The sequence below is a fragment of the Penicillium canescens genome, assembly GCF_028828765.1.
Source record: "Penicillium canescens strain IBT 15451 chromosome Unknown utg000002l_segment0_segment0, whole genome shotgun sequence".
Lineage (NCBI taxonomy): Eukaryota > Fungi > Ascomycota > Eurotiomycetes > Eurotiales > Aspergillaceae > Penicillium > Penicillium canescens.
Window position 1 is genome coordinate 2148542 of NW_026703964.1, and position 19385 is coordinate 2167926.

Consider the following 19385-nt stretch of genomic DNA (forward strand, 5'->3'; position numbering starts at 1 on the left):
AAACAGGCCAAAGGGAGGTCCTTATTCTAGCTCCAAGTGCCATTCGCAGGTCCAAAGTATCCCACCTCCGGCATAGCCATGTAAGCCACGCCCTCCCCGTCAGCAGTATTGAGATACACCGTATTTCCCCACCACGATGGGAATGTAGCACCAGGGTATGAAATGCAGAAGAATATAACTATACCACTCAGAGCAAGGCCCGTGTCAAGAGCCGCGGCCAAGACATAGTTATACTTCGTCCACCAGGCAAAGTATCGACGACGGAAGACATGGTTGAACACGAAGTTGACAAGCGCCCAACTGGAGTAGTTAATGCCGGTGGCTAAAGCAAAGATTTAAGTTAGCAGTGATGCAAAAGATAAGAACCAAAGCCACATACCCGGAGGAACATTCCAAGTGCCCACAAAGATCAACGGCCAATTAATCCACTTCCAAAACTCGCGACGCGTATATTTATACAAAGCCCAAGTAACAATCGGCGCAATAGCGCCAATCCAAAAGAAATGCAACAAAGAAGAATAAATCCTCCCAGCAGAATACAACCTCCGAGGACCAACAAGACCCCAGATAACCGACGAAGAATAAACAGTGCGACCATTAGGACACGAAAACCCATCCGACTGCCCAGACTCACAAATATCCGCGATATTAGAAAGCATCCAAAGCGTAACCCCCGTCTGAGTAAGAGCCCCGAGAATAGTAGCAACACCCTGCGCAACAAAACAAGTCCTAGGTGGGACTTTCATGTAATGCGCCAACTTCATATCCATAGCAAAATAAACGCCCTGACCAACGACGTCCGTCGAAAGAATCTTGAAAATCATATTTGCGAGCGGACGGCCTTCGAATAAGTATCCACCAATGAACTCGGATAAGACGTTCAACTGGTTTGCGTCGACGTTCGTTATGCCTTGTACGATGCCGCAAGGGACCATATACACTACCGGGATTATGAGTGCGAGGAAGACGCCGTAGACGGGGAGGTTGGTATGGTAGACTTCAACGATGGCGATGGCGATGGCTGTTATCACTACTATAATCCCCGCGTACCAATACCACGGTGTTTGTCTGTATGAGGCTCGGACTAGACGCGCGTGGACGTCTAATCTGTTCCGGCCTTTCAGTGCAGCCCAGAGGTCTTTCGCATGCCAGAAACCAATGTGCGTGAGAACCGATGTAATTGCGGCGAAAGATAGACCATACACGAAGGCAAAGGTTGCGCCTAGAAATGGAGGGGAGTATCTGCGGTATGCATCGACATTGAGGGTATTATTGGCTGCAATTACTCGCGCCGTGTCGTATACTGCGCCCGTATTGTCATATACATCACTCGTCATGAGCGGGAGATATGCCGTGAACCAAACATTCGTATAGTAAAGCGCCGGCACGACAATCCAGTAGAAGAAAGCGAATCCGAAGAACACGTTCAACGCCGCCCAAGATGGTGACAGAAGTGGGTTTGTATTGTAGGCGATTTGACTCCAGTCGAAGGTAATCGGACTCAATCCGAGACCGGTTTGCATACCGAAGAGCTGGTTGACTATCACGTTCTTGGGTGCGATCCAGCATACCCATGTGAAGTAGCTGAGAGCTGTGAACATTAATCCCGGGAAGAAATACCAGACGAAGCCGCCAGCTGTGACATATAGGAAGAAGCGGAGTCTGGTGATTCGCCATCCACCTGCTATATGATTTGCGCGCGAGTGCAGAGTCTCTAGCATTGCGCAGTTGGATAGCACGCCGGGCCAGATTATGCTTGCTGGCTCTACAAGCCATGGTGCTGCGAGACCTGCAACGCCAAAGCCGAGGAGTTGAGCGCAGAGGACGATCAAGACGTCGAAGCCGGCTGTCAACCCGAAGTTGTAGAATGATTTGCTCGAGGCTTGGATGATGTTTGTTGCGTCTGCGCTTCCATATCCGAAGGAGACATTGCTCATGATCACGATCACTGTGTGTTCTTTGATGTTGAATGATCGATCTGGGTTTAGAGTAAATGTGCCTAATGGGCCAAGTTTTATTGGGGTTGTTGGGAGGGCCTTTGCTAGGAAGACGCCGCATGGGTAGGCTAACAGCTCCGCCACTAGGGATACGATGTGCACGCTGGGATAGCGCAGTGAGAAGAATTGGTTGATTCCAGAGCCAAGGATCGTGAAGATTATTCCCAGCAGCCACATCCGGACTGTGTTGACTGGTAGACCTGGGTCGTCTGTTTCGGGGACAACAGCCCTGACTTTGGGTTTGTTAGTAGGGCTGAGATATATAGATCAACAATCTTAGAGGAGTTTCAAGACCTACCCTCGGGAAATGGTGATCGATTCGATTCATAGTCAAACTCGATATTCTCGTTCTCATCCTCGTTCTTGGTAGTATCAATTTCAGCCTTGACAATTTGGCCTTTATCTAGTTCTTCCTCATCAATGATCGCAGGTTTGATCTCGGGGGCGGGGGATTTAGAGGCCATGCTTTCTCTTCATCCGCAATCCGCGAGGATATTCTACAATGGATTCTAGCAGAATACATGGGTTTTTATTGCTACTCAGTGTTCTTCTGGCGCGGGGAAACTGATAAGACGACGCGTTAGTGCTTGGGAACGAAGCGTTATTGAGCTTAGTTCAAGATAAGCGTCTTATACCCCGCTCCTGTCTCTTCACACTCTTGTCGCATTTATGAACATGTTTACTGTAAGGAATATATCATGAAGTGGTATCGTGCAAGCTGCTTCTACTGTAAGGTTGGAACTCTAGAAGTTGTAGGGCTGCTGAGTGGCGGTCACGGAGACCAAATATACATCGCGCCACAAACAACTGTTATCAGCACGAAGAAACTTGCTACACACTAAGGGCTTTCCCGACAGAAAGATAGCGACAAAGATAGAAAGACTGATCTAGACCAGGGAAACCTGACAACGGACACCGACAGTTAAGCAATCTCATATCGCAAACATCCAAGCGCAAGCCAATCCTGCTTTAGATGAAATACGAAGGAATCACAATTCACCGCCAGTTGCCATTTATCCGACCGCATATCGGGGATGCAAATCAATCACTCCGCTTGCACCCATGCCACTAGCTAGCAAGGTTATCGCATGACTATTATAACTGTTCGGACATTTTTCTCCAGTCAGATATAAAATCTTCCCTGCCTATGAGTCCAGGATGTTACTTTTGTACGTAGAATATGACAGTTTCAAGAAGGTAGACGCGTAGAGCGCGGATGTTTCTGGCCAGAGCAGATTAAAATATCGAATGCGACCGAAGGATCCCAAGGCCCGTGTTTAGATATATAACTTAGAGTACGGAAGCGCACATGCACACACTCTATATATCAACCAAAGAGAACAAATATATCACCAGCTAGGCTCAACTAGGCAACCCAAAGAATCACTGCAAAGACGCATCGTCCGCTACATTGCCAACGGGGACCGGCCTACTACATCCACATGACGGGTTCACACATGCAGAGACGGTGAAGAAGCATTCTCGAACAAGATTGTAAAGATTGTGATTGTGATTGTTATTTGGCATTTGCAATGGGACCCTACATGTAGCTTACTCGACAGCGTCGAAAGTACATTCACCGTACAGTAGCGCCCATCCAAACATAACTGCATATTCCCCGATGGCAAATATCGGTCAACGCAAATACCCTCGGAAGTAAGCTCCCACCAAACAACAAAACCACCAGAGTCAGCAGAGGAGATGAATACCACCCAACACAACCCAATAAGCACCGCCGGTCGAGCCCTTCACAAGACATGAGTCAAGCGGCTTACGACAGTGTCATCCGCATGCCGTGTTAGTGAGCCACATATGGTCTTCGCGATGAATCAGGGGGTGGTATACGCTTGAAAGGATGTACACATCAATCAGCCATTCAAGCCTCTTAGACACGTCTCCGGGTGCACTGAACGTGAACACCCCCGCCACGGTCATCACATCCTTGTCGATCGATGCAGCCGAGACCGCGGATGGACCTCCGGGGGCCCGGGGGTGTTTGGGTTACTCACACTGCAACTGCAGCTTTCATACTTTGCCGTGCAGATATGAGTTCATCGGTCATGTTATTGTTAATGTATGCTGCTAGGTTTGACTCACTATCTTCAGCTTTGATCTTCAGTGGGTCTGATTATCCATTCCTCCTCCCCATGGGGAGAGTATACATGTATGTATGTTTCGCTTGAATGGAACTTACTCACATGTACAGTGTACGACCGAGCTGAATGCATCTGATCGAGACCAGTGATTGCGGCAATCAAGTGGAAGTGGCGAGTCGGTTTGTATTTGATCACATCCGTGCTATAGGTCCCATTGACATTGACATCTAGTCTACATCTGCTAGGCTTCTGTTGGAGGTAACTATCGAATATCAAATATGAACTAAGCCGTATCCAGCATCTATTGAATATCGAACATCCGCCCCGGCTCAGATCATGCAGACCCGACCGTCTGTGTCCTTGGGATTTTAGTTCAGAGATCTTGCATGAGAGCTGCAGCTATATCTGCAGGAAAACCCTGGAATGGCTGGAAAGCGAGGATCCGAGCTCCCGCTGCACCAAAGACCAAAGACCAGTTGCAGCAGGTTAAAAACAAGGATCAAACCAAGCAAGCATTCTTCACTGGTGTATTTGCTACAGTAACTTACCGATTGTATATTCTACGGCGTGCAGTTTGCATCTGATCCCAATCCCGCAAACAAACAACCTCGGAAAATCAACACATCCCTCGCTCCCAAGGATAACAACATGACCCTTTATGCCCAATCTATATACAACCGGAAATTGACCTTCCTCTTCCGGTGCAAAAGTCCCCACAAAACCCGCCGCCGCGGAACGATGATAATATCCCGCTCCCCACCGACCCAGGGGGCGGGATACTCCAAGGGAAGAGCACGCGTTGGAAATTGAAACACCGAGTACCTGGGACCGGAAAGGGGTCGAGGATTCCGCGCGAGCTACGTATACGCGTTCGATCGATCGTGGACGGCCCGATCCCCATCCAGCTTTTGAAATGACAACCTACATACGTGACAGTATACCTGTCACCTAAGCTATTGCATAGAGAATTTGGGTAGTGGGATACATGTACTAGCTCCAGGGTACAGAAGTACAAAAGAGCTGTCAAGTCAAGCTGAATGAAAGGTGAGAGATAGACTACTGTAGATGCTCACCTCCATCTCCACAACAACAGCCCCTTTCCTGGCTCCCCGACGGGCCGGGGCGCGGATGCATCAACTATGGAGTACAAGGACGTAGGCGGCGTATGGAATCACGAGTATTTCACATTCCTGTGGGAATTGGGTATATACATGGTCAAAGTGTGTGAAATGGAAGTGATTGGGTAGCCATCCTCATCCCTTATATGATGCATAAAGGCGTCGATCTTCAGCTTTAAAAGGGGGAAGGCCCAGGGTGGCGGGTTTTGGTCCACTTAGGGCGTCGGGGGAAGTGCTTTGCAGGCCGGAAGCAAGTCATATGCAAAAGATGAAAGAAACTGATATACATTTACAGAGTGTAAGAACTAAGAAATGAGATGGGGAATGTCTTTGTTTTGAGTCTAGACCTGGCTGATCTAGGCCCATAGTCCACAGTCTATAGCCTGGAAAAGTGGGCATCGCTGATTTGTGCGAAAATTAGACGGTCTTTTTTTGGGAGGATTTTCCGGTAATCTTCCTTCGATTGGGATCCAAGAATCCCTCTAGAACGATCAATCGTTGCCGGCATATAGACTCGGTTTTGGGTTGGGGGACTGTATTTACCCGACAACTCCCGTGGAGACGGGGGAACGGGGGAAACGGGGGAACTTCCGAGGCGGCGGAAACCGTTAGTTTGCCGTTTTCTTTCAAGAGGAGTAGGGATTCGAGTTTGAATACCTAGTCCCCGGTGGAGTAACAAACTCCTGATCCCCTAGGGCATCGAAAATGGCAGCCCGTTAATTTCATTTCTTTGCCCAAAATCTCTAGTCAAAACAATAGTTCAACAATAACAAAGAAACGGTGTTGACGTGTTGACGTGTTGGTAAACCCAACTTGACCGCCAGACGCCGTTTAGGCGTAATCAAGGGGAAAATTCAAGTTTGGCCCGGCTTCGATATGCAGGTATACTTCTTCACTTAGGAAGCGGTGAATCTAGGGCTTGACTGGGAGATCGCCATCTAAACTGGCTATTTCCCTTACACCGCAAAACAATCTGATTTTTGATCCCCGAGACCTTGAGCTGCCCTTTTGGGGGTACCTCCGTAAGGGGGAGAAACATATCAAAGGTTCTCCAGATTCTCCAGATTCTCGGGTATAATCAAAGTGTTTTGCTTCAGGTGTGATCTATGTCAGAATAAAAGAGAAACAGCCACCCGATGTTCCCCGCGAAGTATTTGGCACAGAGCTGATACGTCGCATGGGAATTGTGCTTTATTATTGTCGATCTGACTGATCGGCCTTTGGGCTCCGGAATCCGCTTCCGCCTCAATTTTATTTATTTTATTTCCTTTTTTTTATTTTTCAATTTATCCCTTTTGGGATTTATTATTGATTATTTTGTCTCAAAGGTCTAGAAGTCTTCCCCGGCTTTGATACTTGAACACGCTCCACCCTCGACTTTCTCTCACTTCTTCTTCAACTTCATATCAACTATACTGTGGTTTCATACCTCGGGCCCTCTGGTCCAACTCTCACCTCACTCTCCACACTCAACTCTCCACTCAACTCATAATGATTCCCATTCAAACTCGCCTTCGCGACATGTCGCTCCCGAAGGCCGCGGCACCTGTTGCTAGCACGGATCCCGCACAGGTCACCTTCAACTGGAGTGGTAGCTCTTTCGAATCATCTCCCATGTCAAATCCATTCGCTCCTCCACCAACACCATGCGACTCTCTCCTCGACATTCACCCTCGCAAATCATCGTTCTCCAGTGAAATGGGAGCCGCCTACGCCTTCCCATCCTGGCCTAACAGACCCTCTCTCTCCAGCCACGACTCCACAGACTCTAATGCAAGCGCCTATCTCACCGACGATGACCTGCTCTGGATGCCCGAGAACGCCGCCGCCGAGAAAGCTGTGGAAGAGGCAACCAATATCGATGCCGAGCTCGCCCACTCTATCACCTTGGAGCAACAGCTCCAGCGTATCCGCGCTGTGGCTGCTGAGGAGGAGGCTCGCGCTAACTTCCTTGCTCGCGTTGATGCCCATGCCCGCGCAACACATGCTTTGCGCATGGCTAAGATGAATGTGACTGCGACTGTAAATGTCAACGAGCGCGACAACGCAAAGCGCAAGAAGCGTCGAGCTGTCCCTAGCCCTAAGCGACGCGCTCACTCGGCTTCCAAGGTGTTGTCTCAATGAGAAACGCCGGACCGGTGCAGTGCTGGCGCTGCTTGACATCTTCTCTTCAATATCTTGTCATTATCATCAATATTTTAATGTCTCCACATCAACCTCGGCCACCCATCACCCACCACCAAAGCGCCATTCCCTCCCGATCAGCACATCGCATATCTCTCCGAAACCTGCTGAGCGCAGATCTGCGCCATTGACGCAGGCCTCGGGCCTGCGTTATCGGACCCCGAAGCCCCCGCGCTTACCTAATAAGTCGCTGTACGCGCTTCTTCACATTGGCCTCTTACCACCTCACACCGCTGCTTCACTCTGACTCACTTCTCATGCTTTCCTTCTGTCATTTGATCATACCCTGTCCTTGCATCTCCCGGTGTTTCCCTTAGCCTTTTGCTTTCCTCCTGTTATTCCGAGCGCCTCGTTCAGATACCCCGTCTTGTAACTTTCCTATCCATTTTCGTCCCGATTTTCGCCATATTATGGCTACGTTTCCTTTTGCTCTATCTCATGGTTATTTTTCCACTATTCCCGCTGAAAGCGCCTCTATCGGACGATCAAGTCCGCCACCATCACACATCTTCATCTTGCGGTGCTGCCTGTTGGGCAGTCAAGCTTGTTCTTTGGTACTTTAGTAGCCTCCAAACTAAGCCACTATTATTGATCCCTGATACTTGATTATCCATATCCTGAACTTGTAAATCTGTAATCTTAGTAAAAAAGTAACCACCGCGACAAAGAGAATATTATAATTCCAAATCCAACTCCCCTGTACACCCACATGTCCAATAACCCCAGTCCAGAAACCCGCGTGGCCTCCTCAGCCTCTACATAGCCCTCTACTGTGTCTATTGTACCAAGTACATGGACGTACCCCGGTCCAACCCCAGTCCGCGCCACGTTGCCAAAAACCAAAGATGAAAAATAGATCTAACTTAAAATTCGTCCAAGACTACCGAAAATAGCAAAATCAAATCCCGTAGCCGGCCGATCATCGTCAGCCTTGTCTGTCTCGTGTTGAAATCCCTCCCCCTCATCCACTCCCCACCCCTACACCCGTAACCGCGCCTCGCGTCATGTACCATTCACCCTTTCAGCCTAGAAGGCTGAAGGACCAGTAGAAGTGGATTATGGAAATGAGGCTGTTATTTTATTCTATTTTATTGGATCTTTTGCTTCTTTGTGCTTTGGATTACTTTGATCTTCGTCCTGCGACGGGTCGCCTTGCAGCCGGGGCTTGTAGTGTTGAATGTAACAGTGAGATCGGGTTGGGGTCTGGGGTTGCGGGTGGATAATCGGTGAGCATTTGAATTTGGATTATCATTTTAAATCTGCGGTGGGACTTTGTGTGTTGTGTTAGTGGCGAACTGATATTAATCGGCATCCGCGGGTGTTGGATATAGTTGGTTGGTTGGTTTGTAGTTGTAGATATAACTTTGCATCTCCGTCTCTATCTCTAGTATTTCCTCGGAGCCTCGGATAATATAAAGGAGTTAAGATAGATGATTCGCGCCGTTTGAATTCTACTTTGGGTTTACGGTTGTGGTTGCTTTGTTCTATCACGTTTTTGCTTTTTTGTACACTCCGTACAAACTATGTTGTCGATCAAATTAACCGGAGGTGGTTAAATTGGCCTAATCAAGTAACAAACCTTGGAACCCGAACCCCCGCGGGGGCGCGGAGGCAACAGACGGCGAAATAGCCCCCAGTTCCACACCGCACCACACTAAGATGGGGAAATATGAACAATTTGCCGCTTTGCCGGAGATACCGATCAAGAAAAGAAGGTTTGCCGTCGGACTCTACATTCCTACTCTAGATTTGTGGCTTCTAGAATATCATATGCACATCTGATGCAGGATGGAAATGCAGGGTTTAACTAGCCGTTATTGCTACCCGCTTTTTCTAGTGTTGTTTCGGCCGCTCTTTCAGGTTTTGTGTGATAGTTTTGTGCGATAGTTTTGTGCCACCACATGGGATGGTTGGCAATTACAGTTGAATGGTTGTATTTCCTTGCACGTGTTGCATTGGCACGTTGCCTCTGGTGAGATACTCCGGAGACCGGGTATTGCCTCGGCCTTACGGAATGGGATGGGATCTCTTTATGTCCTCGGGCCAAAGGCCGAGGTTGTAGCAACAGTTCTGGGATCGGACTAATGTTTGCCGAGGGAGGCTAACACACCCCCTGAACTGACTTTCGAGAACACTTTATTTATCTTTATCTGCGGTTTGGTCCAGACCGAACACTATGGGGATTATCCCCACATTCGACCGAGAAATTATCGATTTAATTTATGTGTACCCACATCGGTATACCTCGGGAAAGCTTTCGAGGTTGTGGATCTTCATGTGTCCGCCGCTGCTAGTAGATGTGCCCTTTTTTATGCTCCCATTCGCTAAAGAAAGCTCCTGCTACTGGCAGTCTCACTAGATAAACCCGGGGAATTGAGAGCACTAGGGTAATTTGTCGGCGCCAATTCGGGCCTAAAAAGGTGTCAAACTTTCAAGTTCATTCTTCAATGTAAGCTATGCTGTCCATTCCCTGATTGTATCAGGTCTCAAAAACACGGGAGTCTGCCAGAAGAACCTCAAGGATAGGATTGAACAAAGGAGAAGGTAAAGCAAGAGCATGCAACTCGCTAATCTGCATAAGCTTGGGCTTGGAGCTTTCGACAATTCTTCTGATACGATCCTTCAAATCCATATTCATCTGAGCATTGCGCAGAAACTTGACAATTTGAGGTGCGGTCTCTTGCACATCAAGTACAGGATCCTTCTCCAATCGAACCGTAATCTTGACATTGCTGGCAAACGATCCCAGTTCGACCACGAGAGAGCGTCCATTTCCTTCAAATTCAACTGTTCTACTTTCGTTAAGGCTCGTGACGATGGATACCTGTGCTTTCTCATGTCGCTGATATCCGATAAACTGCACATTCCACTCGCGTGTATGGGAAGTTTGATCTTCACCACTTGTGGGACCGATGGTCAGTTCATTGCTTTCTTGGTGGAAGGAAATCGGGGTGCGGCGGAACTTGATTTGATCCACGGATTGACCTTTGCCGTCATCTTCAAGGAGCTCAAATTTACCGTCGGCACCAACAACCACCATGAGTTCCAACACAGTAGGGTTCTCGCAGCCATTTCGAAGGATCGGGGATGAGTCAAATGGAACGATGGCTCCCTCCCGTGCGAAGATTGGGTATTTTCTGACGGTACGACTAAGTCGAAGTCGACGGTCTCCATCATACACCATGCCAGTGGAGAGGTCCACGTATCGACCGGGAGGAAGCCAGGCGTAAACCTCCGATCTGTGGGAATTTGGGTCGCTCGGAGTAGTAATGGGAGCAATAATGAGCTCGGAGCCAAACATATACTGATTGGGGACGTTGTAGGCTTCTTCACTGTCAGGGTAACCCCAATACATTGGCCGGACTAGAGGGATTCCCTCAATGGCTGCCCGTGCATTCATTGTGTACAAATATGGGACCAGTCGATGGCGAAGTTGGAGATACTCCGTCATCACCTGTCGATATGGCATTGCAAGGTTCCACGGTTCCTTGATGCTGAAAATGTTGTTGGATGAATGCAGTCGCAAGATAGGCGAGAAAGTGCCAAGTTGGACCCAACGAATTAGCATTTCCTCGCTTCTTTCCCCGTGAAAGTGACCGCCAATATCATGACTCCACCAGCCGTAGCCAATGTTCGAGGCAGTGGCCGTGAACTCGGGCTGGAAGTTGAGGGAGTCCCAAGTCATGCAGCTGTCCCCACTGAATCCAATGGGTAAGCGATGGCTACCAGGCCCGGCGTATCGTGAGAATGTCAGTGGCCGCTTGTTGTCAAGCGCACTATCCAGGAAGTGGTAGTGGTTCAAGACCCAAAGAGGGTCGATACCTGGGATACGAGAGTGTGTCCCTTGTTGCCAATCGACCCACCATAAGTCGAGACCTTCTTTCTCAAACCTCCGGTGCAAGACATCGAAGAAAGCATCTAGGAAGGATTGGTTGGTAATGTCGAAGGGAATGGCGTCTCCCATGGATGTATCATGGTTCAGTGCGAGCGCCATCTCTTCGTAGGGGTCTTCATAGCTTTGGACTCCATCTGCAGGATGGTCGTTCAAAGCAACGCGTAGACCCTTATCATGGAGCGCGGCTAAGAAGGCTTTGGGGTCGGGGAAAAGTTTCTTGTTCCACGTGTATCCAGTCCAACCTGTCACTCCGGCCTCTTTGACTCGAGCATCATCAACAATATGCCAATCCATGTCCAGGACTGCAACAGAAAGTGGGATGCCGTTCTCTTCGAACTTGCCCATCAGCTCAAGATAATCCTCCGAGGTGTACGCATAGTATCGACTCCACCAGTTTCCCAGGGCCCATCGAGGGAGAAGGGGCTGAGGTCCAGAGAGAAGGTAGAATGCCTGAATGGCCTGTTGGTAATCATGCCCATAGGCAAAGAGGTATCCATCTACCCGGTCCCCTGGCAACCGTGTAGTCACCCATTGGTTTTCATCAAAGAGCATGGATTTGGAGTCATCTAAAATCGCGTAGCCCTCTCTGGAGATGACACCGTGCTCAAGGGCTGTGCGTCCATCGATTTCATCCAAGGTGCGAGCTGTGCCACCAAGGTTTGAAGTTGAAGCTCCATAGCGCCAGACGCTAGAATGAGCTCCGTAGTGGCCTTTGACCACTGCACTGAGACTGCTCGGAGAGAAGCTTTGTTTGTTGTAGGTGAGGTGGAATCGAGAGGTGATGATCTGGAGGGTATTCTCGTTGTCCTTCACTCGAAACTCTGGAACAGGCAAGCATCGGTTGATTGCCAACACTGATGCCCGATCCTCGAACTGACTATCTTCAGCCCATTCGTAACGTAGGAGGCCGTCGGCCAGCAGTGTAAATCGGTATTTGCCAGTGCCGCCGACGACCGCATCGGGATTAGCGACGGGCTCATGGGGGAATGAATAGCGATGCATAACTGGAATGAAGATAAAAGATAGAGAAAAGGTGAGAAGGCAGGATGGAGAGACTATACTTTGGTCTCTCATATACACATCTTCAAACTTGACAGTTGCGGCCTCATCCCGTCATGTCACTTCTACAACCATTTCGGCGCATTTTTCGCTGAGACCTGTCCTAGTTCGAGGCACAAGCCACACAGCTATCTCGTGGCGCATCCGCATGCCACCCTCTCGCATTTTCCTCCTTTCGCACTTAACCTTTGGAGGCGTCACCCCGCGTCGACGCCAAAAGCATGCAGCAAACGCGGGGAAGAGGCGTTAAACGAGGTCGACGATTAAATTCTCGCTGCAATTCCTGGCATCGGAAAATAGTCCTGATGGATAGTCCCTGTGATAGTTGTTTTGTCCGGCGGGTGAAATGCGATCGATGTCAACCATGTCTGGCCTGCCTCACCAGAAGTCAAAAATGTACTTATGTGAGGGTCCGCAAGAAGCCAGGTCCAAAAGGAACTCGGTCGGCCACAAATCGCAAGATCGAGGAGATCCAGCGAGCCCCTGAGACAGCTGTCATGGCAGCGGCACTCCAAAGCCCCAGGGCACTCTGCTCCCCGGATTCTCGCATTTCTATAACCAACTATTGCACTGTCCTTGATATTTTCCAAGTCCATCTATATGATATATGGCCAATAGTTGACGCAGAAGATCTCAAAACACAACTGCGCGGTGACAGAAAGATCGATCCCAGTTTTCACGCACTGGCAGCAGCCTTGTGTGCTGCAACGTTGGCACAGACGCGGCTCCAGCTTACACAGGATCCATGTCCCGAAGGTCTTGCGGTGACAGTCCACGAATTCGCAAAGGAATGTCTCCGAGTTCGATTGGAACACAGCTACAACCAAGCACCATCACTCCAAGCTCTTGTGACATCGATATTTCTTCACATGTACTATGCCAACCAGGACCAGGTCACACCAGCAACCATATCGCTTCGTGAGGCAATCACTTATGCGGATCTGATGCACCTGTGTCGCGATGTACCGCCCGATGGAACACAATCGAAGCAATGGCAATTGGAACTACGGTGTTACTGGGTCTTATTCATCACGGAGAGGTTAGTATTGAGCTTTGGAAGGCACATTGTTCTAATTGACCTGGCTAGAACCTTCTGCATCCAGCATGATCTGCCGATTACCCTCTATAGGACACCCAACCTTCCCGAAGTTGAGCATAACAGTCCCAGGGGAGATCTGTATGCTGGCTTTTGCACACTCGTCCAGTTGTTTCATCATATCCAGCACCCTCTAGCTCTCCCAGCATCTACTAGCAAAGCCATCGAAGCACCGGAGATATACACCAAGAACAAAATATCAGATATTCAACATCGCATTGGGGTCAGATTGCCTGTACTTGAGCTTAAATCCGAGATTCAATATGTGGACATTCTAACTACTTCGGCATGGATCCGCTCTCTACTATGGCAATACTCTGCCTCGCACTTCATGCTCTCGTCAGCGACATCGATTGAGCCCTTGTCATTTGACTATCCACTCTCGATTGCTAGGGACTATTTGGCATCTATCTCCCATGTGTCAATTGAGTCAGTGCGTAGCCATGGATATGGAATGGTCAGTGCTCCCCTGAGAATAATCTGACAAGGGAATAACGCGCACTGATTGCAAATGCCTTTCTAGGAGATCAAGCTTCTTCAGGTCGCAAATCCTATTTTGGACTTGTTGCTTTGTATGCCAAACCTCCTTACTTACAAGGCATGTCCCTTCGGTCCACTAGATGCTGTTATTGCCATCGAGCAACTGCTTTTGAAGGTTGGCGGGTCAAATTCGGAAAGGTTAGGTCAGTTACATCAGCGGTTGAGACAAGTACCCTCCTCTATGGTTAATGTGCCATTGATGTTAGAGTCCCCTAAACAAGAGGATGAGCTGGATGACACCCTTGCTTAGTATCAAAGTAAGGATGTATCATCTATCAGAGTACAATATGCTCCCTAGCACGATAATCTCAGTCCATATGACCTATAAGTTTCAATACAATTATTAATCGCTTCAAAGAACTAAGTCAATTTATCAATTTACCCTCAGTCTCCTTAGTGTCCTGTTTGAATCAATTTTTGCCTCCTTTTTGCTCTCTTTCTATCCTGTCCAAAAGTATTAAAACTCTCATTCAGGGTTAACGTCTAAGCACAAAAAGATGAGGCCCTTCAAAAACCATTGTTTACAATACTTAAACTACGGCAGAGCGTATAGAATTCAGAAGATATTGTTTTCTTAATTTCATCTGATCTGGTTGTTATTAACATTGCTTTCGCTCAGAATTCCTTCATCCCAAGAAGCCCACAATACAGTCCCAAGCGTGTCCTCAGCCTGCTGAGAACTGCAAATTCCGACCATGGCTCAGCACGATCCACCAAGTCCCATGTATTGGCAGCTAACCACATTCTGGTAGCTAGTACTTCTCAGAAAAAGCAGTTGCATCGGAAACAACCTCAAAGTTAGCAGACCGGAACGGCGTAACCTCAAACTTGGTGAACTTCCGAGCAGGAACCCTCTTCTCGAACAAAATATCAAGCTCGGCGGGAGTCCGCCCCTTAGGCTCAGGAAGGCGGAAGAAAGACCAGACAAAGCAGATAAGACAAAGAGGAGCCCAGATAAAGCCACCCTTGCCCTTCAAATTCCACGCCAACGGGTTGAGGATCGGAGGGTTCAGGAAATTGGCGACAATACTGGCTACATTGTAGCAGTCACGAGCAAGCACAGTACTCTTGATTCGAAGGCGAGTAGACGGGATCTCAGAAATGAGACAATAGGTCACAGGGCCAACGGTCAGGTCATAAGTGAAGACGAAAACCATCAACAGAGCAGCTGAGGCGTAGCTGATTCCTGCGTTCTTGCCACTCGGGATACCGAGGAATCCAACCAGCATCAAGATGGAGAATAGGATACCAAGACCGGTAACGAACAACTTGCGGCGACCGACTCGCTGCATCACAAACCACGAGCAAACAGTACCACACCAGCCGACGGCGTTCAATCCGAGTCCAAAGTTGAAGGCTTGTTCGTTGCTGAAGTTAATTTGCTGGAGGAAGTAGACGATGTTGCCTCCATACCAGATACCGCAGAAGACTTGACACATCCAGACGCAGCAAACGATCTCAGTGCGGCGAAGGTCGACTCCCTTGAAGCAATCCCAGTATGAGACACCTTCCCGAGAGAGTTTTTCGTTGGCGTTTGTAAGGATCATCAGTGCAACGGCATCATCAGCATCGTATTCCGAGATACCAGGTCTAGACAGTCGATTGAGAGACCTCTTTGCATCCTCAGTTCTTCCATTTCGAACAAGCCACCAGGGAGACTCGGGAGCGAAGAGGACACCAATGATGATAGGAACAGGCCACACCCATTGGATTGCGTATGGAATGCGCCAGCCCCATTGATCAGTACGGCCCAACAATCCGCGCAGGATTCCCGCGGAGATGAACTGGCCGGTGACCCAGCAGAGGTTGACGTAGGTTGTCAGGTATGGTCGAAGGACGATGGGACTGACTTCGGCGGCATACGTGGTTGTTAAAGTTTGAAAGGCTCCCCATGGAATACCGCAGAGGACTTCAGCAACTAGCAACATGATGATATTCTGGGCAAAGAACATGAGGAAGATAAAGCAACTCAAGGCAAGCAAGGCACCCAGCATAGTCTTCTTGTAGCCCCAGCGGTCTGCAATGAGACCAGCAAAAATCAGGCCCAGGATCTGTCCCACGTTGGTTCCATTCTGCAAACCAGTTTGCCAGTTGGAGGTAACTTGGTAACCGTTTGCTTCGGTGTGGACTCCGAATTTCTCACGGAAGGTTGGGTAGGCGTAGAAGGAGCCGAGGAGGGAAGTGTCATATCCCTCCATAATAATGGCAAGGGACAGGATAAGCGAGAATCCGATGGCCTTAGGAAAGATCTTGAAGGCATCGCGGTTGGTCAGGTTATGCTCAAATTTGGATGCGCGATGAGCTTTTTCGACGACGTTGACGAAATTGGGGATCTGCTCGGACATTTGCAGAAGAGCTTCATCGTCGATTCCGATTGTATTCTCGCCCAGCGACTGGGTTGGTACCGCGAGCTTGTGCTCGACATGAGCTGTCGCCTTGGAATCCATGGCTAGGGATAGACTCGGCTACCAAGATGGAGAGGACAAGGTAGAGCAGTTGGGATCTGAGATGAGGTCTCTGAGATGGAGGAGGAATGAGGGAAAGGAAGCCCAGCTCGTTTATATCAGTTTTTGCCCTACCTGATCTGACATTACTTGCGCTACACTTGTGGAACATAGGCTTGGATATTCACCACATGGTCGCTCGAACTTCTGCTCTTTAACTTTCGCGGGGTTTTCTGGGGAAATACAGTTAAACGCCTCTTGAAAACGCCTCTTGCAAACTTTCCGGGATGGTTAGTTGATTAGTGGTTTGAAAAAAATAGTTAATACGTTTTGAGCAGCCAAAGCCCTCGCTGTGATTTTCGGTACGACTCAGCAACCGCGAGGGGCTTATGTTCAGCAGATCTGGTGAAACCTGGAGGTGGCGCAAACGTGACTTGAGGGCGCCATTGGCAAACTAAGGAGGATCTGCAAGTATCAAACCTTCGAAGAGTCCGATCGATACATACAAAAGTGACTGGTTGATCCCGTGGTCCAACGCGCTAGAGTAAGTTCAGCCACGAAGCCCTTTGGCCGAGGTTGGGGATTTCAGCGAGGGCAGTCTGTGGCGTACATCTTGCAAGTATTGGTGTCAAGAGATCTCATAAAGTAATATTCTATACGCATCAAAGCGCCGTTGTAAATGTCGCTATGTTTTTCGGTGTTCGAAATCCTGTATTGGGCCTATATCCATAGCCAAAAGGTCACACTACAGACAGAAAGAGGTCATAGCATATGTCCCGTGTTCGCCGATTTAATGTAACCTCCTATCCCCTAATTCTATTGCCCTGGCATCTGACTCTTTAGCTAGAATCTCTGCCTTGGGATCACCATATTCTGCTGTAATGGTGGGGGATCTTCATGCTCTAAACGTCACTACCATCAGTATGGTAGGAATAGCATATATATATATAGCTTATAGGATACTGTAAATTGAATGGGTTATTGCTTATCAGAGCTTCTACAGAAGTCAACCATTGTATTGGAATCCTTTGATCATGCATTATTCTACTCTACTGCTTTTGGGGCTTTATCACCCTCTCGTCGGATCTGCAGCAGTGATATCCGGGCGCTCCATTGCTCAGGGCTGGTCTCTTCAGGCTAGCGCATGCCCTAGCGGAGCCCAATCCTGTGGCGCTAGTGCAGGCTCTGCTACTACTGCGAGACTTGTATGTTGCTCAGAGAAACGGTGCTCTGAAACAAGATACTAACTACTCCGTACTAGGTATCTGCCGGAACTGGAACTACCGCTACTACCACAAGCGCTACCATTAAAGGTATTTCTTCAAGCTCAATGGAACAGCTTCAGTGGCTAACAAAAGGCCTAGGCCCTACTACCACCGCTACCATGACATCTGTTAAGTCTACCGCAACTACTGCGACACAGCCAAGTAGCACCAAGGCCGTTTTTGCGCACTACATGGTAATCTTCAAAGTTCCAAATCCATGAATTGACCAGAAACTAATGACAGATAGGTCGGCTCTATGACTTCAGAACAAGCCGTCATTGATGTGAAAGATGCTATGAACGCAGGATTCGACGGTTTCGCCCTCAACACCCATACAATCAGTGCATCGGATACTTGGAATATCAATGCGCTAAACTATTTATTTGCGGCTGCATCTGGAACCAGCTTCAAGTTATTCGTCTCATTTGACATGAGTTGGGGTTTGGATGTTACGAAGCTTGCGGACTTTTTGGCACCATATGCCACCCAAGACGCATACTACAAAGTCAATGGCCAAGCCTTCGTTAGCACCTTTACTGGTGGCACTATCTCCAATGCGCAATGGGATTCTGGGTTCATTCAGCCTCTAACCTCGACATATGGGATCAAGCCGTTCTTTGTTCCCGACTTTGATGACTTCTCTGGCTATCCCAATGGTGTTTTCAGCGCTTATCCAATTCTCAATGGTGTCTTTAGCTGGGAGACTGCGTGGCCATCGCCAGGTACTACTCCCACCAACGTCACCAGTCAGGTTGATTCAGCTGCTTTGCAGCAAGCTCATGCAGCTGGAAAGGTCTACATGATGCGTAAGTAATTCGAACACATCTATAACGAGGAATAAACAGCTAACCAAATTGAAAACAGCAATGTCGCCATTACAATTCAAGTATATGGGCAGCGGCCAGAACTGGTATCGCATCGGCGAAGTTAATCTGCCAGAGCGCATGGCCCAGGCCTTACAGCTTCAGCCCGACTTCGTGGAAATTATTACCTGGAATGATGCTGGGGAGAGTCACTATGTCGGTGACTTTTGGCAAGAACAGATTGCAGGCAGCAATATTGGCAACTATGCCAACGGGTACGACCACAAGGGCTGGCTGCAGGTCATTGCGCCGTTTATCAAAGCATACAAGGCCGGTGCGACGAGTATATCTCAGATTGTTCCGCCAAGCTCTAAGCCTGTTGGTGCGTTTTGGTACCGCACTCTCTTGACTACTGCTAGCTGCTCTTCTTCGATTTCTAATTACCAATCGGCTCGTGATGCAACCAACTTTGCTGTTATCTTGCCTTCTACTGGTTATACCATCAAGGTTTATAGCAACAGCAAACTGATTGGAAGTTATGTTGGTCAGAAGGGTTTGAATTATAATAGTGTCTCGGGACTTGCTGTTGGGAGTGGGCAGATGATTCAGATTATTGATGATTCCAATAACATTGTTGCATCGGCGACTGGGACCAAGAGTGTTTTGGCAGAGAGCCCCAATGCTACCTGCAACTGGAACTATGAAGTTGTGGGGCTCTCTTGAAAGTCTGGCTGTGGAATGCCAGGGTTCTGTGGCTGATATTCATTTGCTGTTACTTATAAATTGAAATGATTTGCAGACTTTTCCCACGATATACAACAGTTTAGGGGCAGTTTGAACACTTCGTCAGTATTCTCCAGATAATCTATCTAATCTATACGTAAAAGA

General features: G+C 48.5%; 6 protein-coding genes across 6 annotated transcripts; 4 read left to right on the plus strand and 2 right to left on the minus strand.

Annotated features, from left to right (window-relative positions):
* Positions 1-12: 12 nt before the first annotated feature.
* Positions 13-2523, minus strand: optD (uncharacterized protein). Its single transcript, XM_058510763.1, has 3 exons — positions 2296-2523; positions 380-2230; positions 13-322 (listed from the first exon to the last, which is right to left on the minus strand). The coding sequence occupies exons 1-3, from the start codon at positions 2459-2461 to the stop codon at positions 27-29; spliced, it is 2313 nt and encodes a 770-aa protein (XP_058376299.1). The 5' UTR covers positions 2462-2523; the 3' UTR covers positions 13-26.
* Positions 2524-6702: 4179 nt separating this feature from the next.
* N7446_002015 (uncharacterized protein) lies at positions 6703-7335 on the plus strand (the record flags this gene model as incomplete). Its single annotated transcript, XM_058510764.1, has 1 exon — positions 6703-7335. One exon carries the CDS (start codon positions 6703-6705, stop codon positions 7333-7335), a length of 633 nt encoding a protein of 210 aa, XP_058376300.1.
* Positions 7336-9952: 2617 nt separating this feature from the next.
* Positions 9953-10486, plus strand: N7446_002016 (uncharacterized protein; the record flags this gene model as incomplete). Its single annotated transcript, XM_058510765.1, has 1 exon — positions 9953-10486. The coding sequence occupies one exon, from the start codon at positions 9953-9955 to the stop codon at positions 10484-10486; it is 534 nt and encodes a 177-aa protein (XP_058376301.1).
* A 2227-nt stretch (positions 10487-12713) lies between these two features.
* N7446_002017 (fungal specific transcription factor domain-containing protein) lies at positions 12714-14235 on the plus strand (the record flags this gene model as incomplete). Its single annotated transcript, XM_058510766.1, is given in 3 exon segments — positions 12714-12745; positions 12759-13902; positions 13969-14235. The coding sequence occupies 3 exon segments, from the start codon at positions 12714-12716 to the stop codon at positions 14233-14235; spliced, it is 1443 nt and encodes a 480-aa protein (XP_058376302.1).
* Positions 14236-14737: 502 nt separating this feature from the next.
* Positions 14738-16432, minus strand: N7446_002018 (uncharacterized protein; the record flags this gene model as incomplete). Its single annotated transcript, XM_058510767.1, has 1 exon — positions 14738-16432. The coding sequence occupies one exon, from the start codon at positions 16430-16432 to the stop codon at positions 14738-14740; it is 1695 nt and encodes a 564-aa protein (XP_058376303.1).
* Positions 16433-17759: 1327 nt separating this feature from the next.
* N7446_002019 (glycoside hydrolase family 71 protein) lies at positions 17760-19220 on the plus strand (the record flags this gene model as incomplete). The annotated part of the gene is made up of 3 exons (XM_058510768.1): positions 17760-17888; positions 17942-18500; positions 18559-19220. The coding sequence occupies 3 exons, from the start codon at positions 17760-17762 to the stop codon at positions 19218-19220; spliced, it is 1350 nt and encodes a 449-aa protein (XP_058376304.1).
* Positions 19221-19385: the final 165 nt, after the last annotated feature.